Raw genomic sequence first — 10,003 nt, forward strand, 5'->3', positions numbered from 1 at the left:
TGACACAGTTATTTGTTCAAACATAGACACAGTGTATTTCAGATTCAGCAAATTTTGTTGAATTGATGACAAGCTACAAAATTAGTTAGAACTAGCATGATAAAACAAAAGTGATGGATATATATATATAGCAATATAGTAATTACTTTAAAAAAACAGCTGTGTGTCACGTTTAGGGGATTTCCTAAAAGACCGATCGGATCCGCAAAGGTCAAAATTTGGAAATTTTTGTTTCATTTCTGAAAGTTAAAATATATATGAAAGATTGAAGATCTGATGTTTTCAATCCTAGCGAATGTTGAAAAATCGAAACAGGCAGGATGTTTCAGTCCGTCCATCTGTTAAGAAAGTCCTGCTTGGATTGAATAGATTATTTTAGATTTCCCAGTCAAGGCTCTTAGTAGGAAGATAAGCAGGTTTATTAATAGTTATTGATCTATCTCTCTCTGTTTGTGTTTAGAGACCCGTATTAATTCTTTCTCTTTCCTTTTTCACCGTTTACTTACGTAGGTGAGAATTTCTGGCGGCCTTGTTTTTTTTTTCTACGTGCGTCCGACTCTCTGACGATTCTGTCAGCATTCGAGTGCCTACCCTATCCCCCTTTGTAAGATGCCTCCCCCACCCCCTCCACCACCACCCGGGCCACCTCCTCCCCCTGGCCCTGGAAAGAAAAAAGCGCCACCAAAGAGCTCAGGAGCAGGCAGGGGAGCTCTTTTATCCCAGATACAGAAGGGAAAAAAACTAAACAAAGCAGTGACCAATGACAGAAGTACTCCACTGGTCGGAGGTAAGTGACGATGGTAGTCAGTTTTGCATTTTAATGTGAAATAAGGTGAAAACATGATCGTGATTCAGAAGGCATAGATTATATTTCAGTAGTAAGTATGTAAGTAGTAAAAAAGGCATGTTTTTCCAGGATAGCGTGAGGGCGGCACTGTAAAAAATTGGGGGGACTCGAGTCACCAATTTCAAACGGCAAGAGCTTTGGGCAAGTCTGTTGATTCTGCCCCATACAGTAGATGAAAGACAGTGAGTCCAGTTATCCACTGGACTGAAAGTCAAGAAAAATTAATGATATTGGACACAATCTTGACCTTAAAATGAAGAAACTCTTTTAACAAATTTGTCCAACAGTTGTCATTGTAATGCACAAGTCTACTTCCCTCTCGACTTACCTATCTCCCCTTTAATAAACTACTGCACTCTCACACCGATGTGTCTAGAGTGACCTGGTAACCTTTGACGTTGATTGGTCGCCTCCAATCGACCAACCTTCTAGTCCTACCACCCAAAGTGTCTAGTTTCAGCTGAATACCAAAAGACGAAAACCACACCAGGTTGTTGGTGCAGATTGTTGGTGCAGATTGTTGGTGCAAGTCTTCAGAATGGTAATTTACAAGGATGAGGAAGTGGGTGTTGACCCCAAAGGATGTCAGTGTGGGCCAAACTACTGACCCGTGACCAACTTTTGTTCTCTGTTACTCGGATTTTCGCGAATTGTTTTCCCCTTCCGATGCACAGGGGGTGTACGGCCAAAGGACAAGTATATAAATAATCAGCGTTTGAAAGTGAAGCTATTCTGCACTCTCTCTTACAGGTGTGAAATCATCAGGGCCACCATCACACAGTAACTCCGCACCATCATCACACAGTAGCTCAAGTGGATCCACGGGTGGTGGTGGCGGAGCACCACCTGGCCCATTTGGCCTCGATTTGACTAGTGTGCGGTTAAGATCGACAAGACCAAATGGTTTGTATTTTATGTTTTTCTCTTTTCTTTTCTTTTCTTCTTTTCTTTTTTTCATTTTCGTTAGTACTGTCAGTAGTGACTTCCGATTTGATATGAAATATTTTTTCACATTTTTAATAATTGGAAAAAGACAACAAGTAGTAATCACTTCTAAAGCAAAAACACAGATTGTTAGGGGTCAGTCCTTAATGTCCCTAATGTAATGTTTTCAGGCATTACAACTTGTTTTGTTGTCATGCAAAGCTGCTTTGCAGTTACATATGACATTTAATGAACATGTTTTGGTTGCGTAAGTAGAATTTATAAACCAGTGGACCAAGGGTGCATTAAGAAACTAGGCTTCACCGATGAGCCATCATCGTGGCCCTGGCCACCAACGACGACGGACAGTGGTGTATGGAGACTTTATTCGTTCTGTTTGAAGTCATCCTTGGCAGTGCCTGGAAATTTGCAGTGATTCGTCAATAGAACATGGGATCCCCATGGGTATCATCCTCTGAAATTATTCAGAGATATTTTTTAGCTAATTAGCCATTAAAGGTTGTTTCCGATGCATTTGACATCTGTTTCCATTTCAGTGTTTAACCCATTGCTCGCATCGTTCGAATATCCCAATCTAATCCTCCCATACCCTGCCCCTCACCCGCAACCATTTCTCTCAATTCTGTAAAAACTTGGCCTTATGAAATCAAATGCGTTCTCTCCATGTTGTTTTTGCAGCCTCAAATGGCCCTAGGCCTCCTGGACCAAGGATTCCTCCAAGTTCAGGTCCAAGATTCCCATCACCATCTCAGGGCCCAGCCTTTCCGACCGCCGGTGGTTTTAAACCTGGAAAACAGGGAGGGCCAGGAGGAAGGTCAAATCAAATGCCACCACCACCACCACCATCCAGAGATCCTCCAGGCAGCAACAGACCAACTCAGAACAGGCTACAAAATGGCAACCTTCCGCCACCCCCTCCCCCCTCGTCGAATAGACCCAACAGAAATTCTAATCCTCTACCACCTCCACCGCCGCAAGGCTCTAGAGGTGGTCCAAATAATCGAGGGTTACCCCGCCCTCCATCGTTTGTGACGAAGGGAAATCTACCACCACCACCACCACCAGGTAGACTCCCGGGTGATAGTAGTAATAATCCACCTCCCCCGCCTCCCTCAAGACTCCCTCCACCCATGAACGGTGGTACACCTCCTCCCCCTCCACCTAATAGACCCCCGCCCGGTAGAGGTAATAGACCTCCACCTCCTGTAAGGGACCCCCCAGGAAAGGAACCCTCTAGGTCGATGCCACCTCCTCCCCCTCCTGCAAGGAATCCAGACAGGCCTGGACTTCCTCCACCACCATCGAGGGGTGGCCCTCCACCACCACCACCAGGAAGGAATGGTCCACCACCACCTCCTCCTGTAGGGGGAAGAGGTAGTCTACCTCCACCCCCACCAGGTAGAGTGGGTCCTCCACCTCCGCCACCATCTAGAGATAGCCGTGCTCCGGATCGGTCTTCGAGAGTTTCATTACAAAATGGTGACTTACCAGGAGAAGGTGAGATGCATTACATCATCAGCATTCCACAAACTGTAAGGCCCATGATCTGGGAGTTTCTTGAGGACTGGGGGTTTCCACCCACCAGACCCCTACCCCTCAGAACGAATCAATTTTCTGGCATTCTGAAAACCCACCAAAGAGATTTTGTGACCTCCCTGTAGTTCGTGGAGTGCCGTATTAGATGTTGGTAACCTTTGTTGCATTGGTCGAGTTTACAGCTTCAGTCTAAACTGAAATCAGATCATTAGATTTGGATCAAAACTAAACTTGCATATCATGTGCTGTTTTACTATACAAACTTTCCTTAGGAGACTGTCAGTTAGACCAAACTGAAAGAAAAACAAATTATGGAAATGATCCATTTGTGAAAGTGTCATGTTTCCTGTGGATCAGGTTTGTGGGATAATGTTTGACAACAATCAAGTTTTGACTTGTTCAATAGGTTATCAAATATTTATCCAAAATACCAAAATCAAGTGTTCTTCTTTGATACCACTCTCGGTTATTGAGAAATTACCCTGTAAGCATCGTAGGGCTCATCGATCAAAGTGACTGAATTTAACTCATACCTGGTCGAAGTTATGATTTTTAGTAAATAAGCATTCCAGAATTTGTAGGGTAAAATGGTGAATATATCGAAAAGTCAGAAAAAGACGTTGAAAAGATGTCACACAATCAGTGTTCTTTGCTTAATAAAAGTTCTGTCCACTTCCCCCCCCCCCCCCAAAAAAAACACATGCGTGTGTAAACTGCAAAGACCCGATCACAGGGTAAACCTAAGATAATGTAAGAAACAATCCGTTTTGGTGGTCGTGCCCAGAAAATGGTGAATCTGTTTTCCGAGCCAATGATTAATTTATTCAGTGGCGTAACCTACGTCATGACCTACAAGCACAGTTGCTGTCATCAATTCGACTTAATTAAACGGATAGTCCAGGAGAAAGAAAAAAAATCATTTTGACAGTTGAAAAGGGGACGTTTTTCTAAGCTTTCCACCTTTGAAACTTCCATTCAATTAGGAAATTGCATTTTTTAAATATATTTTGGGGAGAAATTATTAAAGAGAAACATGTGGGACTATTTAACTCTCTTTCTTCTAATTTTCTTGGGAGAGTTTCTTTTCTGCAAGGTTTACTAATAATTTGGGAAAGTGGGTATTTCTGAAGTCGTAGATAACCAATGTCAGGTATATGACACCCTTGAGAAAGTTGAAAACAATTTCTGGGGCAGGTTCTTGTGAAAGGAACTGCCCAGTAGAGATCTATTTCAAAGCCATGTTGAAGAACATTCCGTGTCATACCTTTATTCTTCTTCTTCTCTCATCATCAGCCTTTGAAAATCGTTTTAAATTCAATAATCCAAGTCAATTTCCAAAACCACCTGCTTTCAAGAAAACGCCGAAGACCTACCCAACAAAGGTTCAAGCAAATAGGCAAAGTAAGTATTTGTACACATTACTCATAAACAATATATATAATAGAGGTGCACCCGAGTGATGAAGATTCATATCATGTTAAATTGCTTTACTCAAGGTGGTAATCAATGTACACAACACTCATACACAATATAATTGGGTATGCCATCAAGTGATGAATATTCATATATAATTTCATTGTATTGCTCAAGATAGTAGTGAATATGGCACTTATAAATGACACAAGGGACTGAATGTTCAAGCAAGTACTGAATATTCATATTCTAATGCTTTCACCATGTTGCCTTTGGTAGTGGTACAATGATCATAACTGAAATATGTAATAGATATGTCACCATGTAATGAATATTCATATCACGCTTTTACTGCATGATCTCTTTTGTGTCGGTGGATAAGTTGCTCATAAATAATGTATACCACCAAATAGTGAATACTCTTACAGATTGCTTTGCTTGGGTTTTTTATATTGCACAAATGAAGTGTTGTTTTTGATAAATGATGCAGGAACATTCCCAGTAGACAAACTTCCTTATAACTGACCAGAATTACAGCAGCAATGTTGCATTTTATTTCTAAAATTAGGTAACCTTACAGAAGGGTAACCTGACCTCACCATCTGAGTATAACATCAGTGTAATTAGTCAGTAATGAGCTTTGATTATACCAGAATCAGACAGATCAGACCCAAGGATCAGCTGCTCTAGAAGTGTTGTTGGCATAACGCTAGATGTGGAATTTGCTCTGACAGGATTTTTAAAGGTCTAGTTATTACATCGTTGCAGGGAATTTCACCAAAAAGTATCACATAATTGATTTCATTTAATAACACTTTGGAAGTACTAGTAACAGGGTAATCCTCTATGAATTTTAGCTACTGTATCTATACATATTCATAGGGTGCATGTAAATATGAATATTCATATCTCATCATGAATAATCATACCACCTCATGAATACTCATACCACATGAATACTCACAGATGTCGTCTGCAGTAACATTGACCAGAGTTTGCAGGATTTAGACCCAATAGCTGCCAACGATGGCGGCGGGATGTTTAGCCCTGCCATAAAGAACCTCCAGTCTTCATCTGGGGAACGTCAAGCGAAACGTGGGTCTCTAAGGGGGGCGCAGCGAGACCCTGGCTCAAACGCTGCCAGTGTCACGCCAAGCAAGAGCTTTGCGGGTACTCGTGACAAAACTTCCCCCTTTCGTTTCAACCGTACAGAGGTTCCTAACGAGTGCCTCTATGACAGTGCTGGGGGTATGTTCAGAGGCATTCGGTGCCCTGTTGCATTGTGAAGTATTCTAAGGCAATATCTGTGTTTGCGAATGTTGCTGCACCCCCCCCCCCATTTACCTTTGCAAGTTGTCTGAAGGGAATGTTTCTCCAGATTTGAGAATTGCACGGCAGAATAGCAGTAAAGACTGCATGCATGAGAAGACAGTTTGGCTGGCGCAGTGGGTATCTTCCCAATTCTTTGGGAGTCGTCAATGAACTCCTTTGACTGTAAATGGTTTGTTAACATCGGATGACAGAAATGCTAGTCAACATCAGGGGCAGGGTCATTCCATGAGTATGTGGTTCCCACAAATTTTCAACATTCCTTGTAATCCTCTTAACACACAAGAGTCCACTTTCATCACAACATTTAATTTTAGGAAGTCAGTTTGTATCGGGATACCATGACGCATTCGGTGTGTGCAACAAATGGATACAGGAGTAACTTTAATATACAATGCTGGTTGGCTATTTAATAACCTGGGCTGTATTCAGCAAATGGGCTTGTAGGTCTACCCATCCACACTTCTACTATGTTGCTTTCATGGAGGAGAGAAAGAGTGGGGAAGGAGGAGGAGAGGGGAGGGGGAGGCGAGGGGAGGGGGAGGGGAGGAGAGGGGGAGGCGAGGGGAGGGGAGGAGAGGGGAGGACTGTAAGTAGACAGCAAATTTTGTTTCTATTCCAAAGATGATTCAAACAAAAAAACCTGTTTGCATTTCGGGGGCCTAATTGATCAGCTTATGAAATTAGCAGAAATTAACGACGGGGAGTTTATAGTTTGTTCCAGCGGACCGATAGCACTCTGTTGATCAAATGCATGTCCTAACAGTACTTTCTTTGCTCGAAGATTGCATCATCTCTACTTTGAAACTAACTGTATATTCTGCTTTCCATCCATATATTTATTCATGTAATAATTTGCATAGCATCACCATGCAACTACTTGCGTTTGGTTGACACGGTTGCTATCGTGAGACCCAACACATGTGATGTCAATTGTTACTTCCGATACAAATAGTGGGAGTTCTTGCCACTTTCCCTACAAATAGTGGGAGTTCTTGCCACTTTCCCTACAAATAGTTTGTCACTTTCCCTACAAATAGTTTGTCACTTTCCCAAGTTTGGTTATGAGAGTCATTGGAACATACCATCATTTTTGTCATTCACTTTCATTGGGACAAACGATTACAACATTTATACTGGCCTTTAAACATTTCCTGTCTTTCTGCTAACATTTCTGATTCCCCTCCACTCCCCCTCCCCACCCCCCTCCAACTGTTACAAGAAAATATAAAAAAAAGTCTAAAAGAAAAATTTCCATAATTTTTAATGAGAATCTAGAAGTACCATGTTACATGTTTTCTCTGGTTCATGTTATCTTTAGAGTACTTTTTTTGTTTTCTCAATAATAGACTAATATATACTATATACTCAGAACACAATGTTTGCCTAGGCAAATGTTGGTTAAAGAATAGTGCATTCACATATGCCCATGAATTTAGTGTTCAAGAAAGGGGAGGGGTGGAAGATGGGGGGGGCAGTGACATGATTTTTTGGTGGCCCAACCTGGCTTCCAAACACCCCCACTATAAGCAACAACATTACAAATATATGATAAATGATTTCTGTTAATTTCATCAGAACTATATACTTACTTCCCTTTTAATGTAAAGGGGATGTTTAGATAAATGAATTCATATGAAAACATTGCAACATAATAAAATATATAAAAATTCACCAGGGAATTATTCAGGAATGTTTTAAGGGAAGGAAGTCGTCTTGGCAAGAACTGTTAATTGAGACTTGCAGGATAATCGACTAATCACGCAACTGTCTTAAGCTATGTTTTCAGTTTTACTTGTTCTGTATCCTTCCTCAAGACTTAAACTATGACATTATTAGGATATGTCTTCAGTCTTGTATGTGAAGGAACATTGAATGATATCTCCTCAGTGATTTGATATCAAGTCTTCAGTCTTGTATGTGAAGGAACATTAAACCTATGATATCTCCTCAATGATTTGATATCAAGTCTTCAGTCTTGTATGTGAAGGAACATTAAACCTATGATATCTCCTCAGTGATTTGATATCAAGTCTTCAGTCTTGTATGTGAAGGAACATTAAACCTATGATATCTCCTCAATGATTTGATATCAAGTCTTCAGTCTTGTATGTGAAGGAACATTAAACCTATGATATCTCCTCAGTGATTTGATATCAAGTCTTCAGTCTTGTATGTGAAGGAACATTAAACCTATGATATCTCCTCAGTGATTTGATATCAAGTCTTCAGTCTTGTATGTGAAGGAGCATTAAACCTATGATATCTCCTCAGTGATTTGATATCAAGTCTTCAGTCTTGCATGTGAAGGAGCATTAAACCTATGATATTTCCTCAGTGGAATAAGACTTTCCTAAGCTGCTTTTGAGGATGATCTTCATAACAGTGGCCTCAACCACATCGACCAAAGATTTAGTGTTGGGGATTATGGTTTGGGGATTATGGTTTGGTGATTATGGATTGGGGATTATGGTTGGAGATTATGGTCGGGCATTTATGGTTGTCTCCTTTAAACTTTCATGTGTAGACAGTACGTTACCACTCCCCCTCTCACTCTCTCTCCCTTTACAAAATGAGATGCATTATTTATAATCGAGTTAAAAATGCTGGACAGGTATCTATAATTCCCAGGTAATGATAACGTCGATGAAACATATGTCTAGAATGGTTGCCTCTTTTGGGGGGCCACTATTAGATTATCTTTTCTTTTTCTAACTTTCTCTTCTTTTTTCCTCCTTTTCAAGGGAAACCAGGACATCAATCAAGAGGAGCTCCACCATCTCCCCCCAGACACTGATGGTGCACCTTGTGGACCCATGTCGGGCTCTGATGCACCCCACACATTCTAACGCCATCAAATTTGAACAAGTCGCTCGCAAACTCTGAGCGTGTAAAGGTGACACTCTCTCTTCGTAGATCGGTCAGATGCCCGGAGGGGTATCGGACGTCGACAGACGACCGTTCGATTCGTGGGAGAAGAAAAACCGTACAGGATGCAGGAGAAGGGGGCACAAGTGAGCGGAGCTATTATTATCGCAATGTTTTCCTCAAATTGGATGAAACTTTGAAGCCTCTGATTATTGGAGGCGATAAACAAAAGGTGGAGGATCGAATGGCCGGTCACCGAGCCTTCTCTCATTAAACCTGAAAGGCGGCCTAAACTTTCCTCAATCGCTCAATCATATTGTCGTAAACACGTATAGGCCACAGAGATGTATATTGACGTACTCTACAAGGCCTACCATTTTGGGGTAATACCTTTCTTTCTTTTTTTGTGTGTGTGTGTCTGCGTATGTGTCTTGCTATTAATGGATGACACAACCGATATACCTGAAGCAATACTTGAATAAAATCATTTTTGGAGATTTATTTTTTTGGACCACCACGTGGAAAGGAATCGTGTGCATCCTATTAACGGGAAGACATAGTGACAATGTTTCAAAAACAAAAAAAACAATTTACGATGCGGACCAACTTTCTGATACATTGACACTAGCCGGAAATGGCTGGGGTGGCGAAAGGTTGATATTAACAGAAGCGGACAGACTCTGGCGATACCAAGTTTTGTAAGAGGCCAACACTTTGGAGGCAACCTCTCAAAGTTCGTTGGGATGAATATTTTCAACCGTGGTGCCACCCGAGGGACAACTCCTCTTGTTTTACCATGAAGGCAGGACGTGGTTACGATTAATCGTTATTAACTTGGTTTCTTCGAGGAGGAGCAGCCTGCTAAAGAAAAGAGTATTTTATGCTGCATTGGGATCCAGACACAGTTGGCACCGATGTTCGACAATGTTGTTAATTTTTTTAGTGCTCGATTGGACAAAGTTTAATATTTGTTTCCTTATAGGAATAGTCTTGTGGGCAAACATTTGCACTTCAGATGACAAAAATCTGAACTGAGCCTGAATCGGATGATGAATCAATGACAAC

General features: G+C 41.3%; 1 protein-coding gene across 1 annotated transcript in view; it reads left to right on the forward strand.

Annotated features, from left to right (window-relative positions):
• The window catches only part of LOC139958351 (uncharacterized), a 43,573-nt gene extending 33,977 nt beyond the window's left edge, over positions 1 to 9,596 (forward strand). Inside the window, exons 2-6 of the mRNA XM_071955357.1 lie at positions 511 to 787; positions 1,598 to 1,750; positions 2,471 to 3,289; positions 4,622 to 4,729; positions 8,815 to 9,596. Coding sequence (XP_071811458.1) covers positions 610 to 787; positions 1,598 to 1,750; positions 2,471 to 3,289; positions 4,622 to 4,729; positions 8,815 to 8,867 — 1,311 coding nt within the window. The 5' untranslated portion in view covers positions 511 to 609 and the 3' untranslated portion in view covers positions 8,868 to 9,596. The remainder of the gene's footprint in view (positions 1 to 510; positions 788 to 1,597; positions 1,751 to 2,470; positions 3,290 to 4,621; positions 4,730 to 8,814) is intronic.
• The last annotated feature ends 407 nt before the right edge of the window (positions 9,597 to 10,003 follow it).

This window comes from Apostichopus japonicus, chromosome 18 (genome assembly GCF_037975245.1).
Source record: "Apostichopus japonicus isolate 1M-3 chromosome 18, ASM3797524v1, whole genome shotgun sequence".
In the NCBI taxonomy this organism is placed as follows: Eukaryota; Metazoa; Echinodermata; class Holothuroidea; order Aspidochirotida; family Stichopodidae; genus Apostichopus; species Apostichopus japonicus.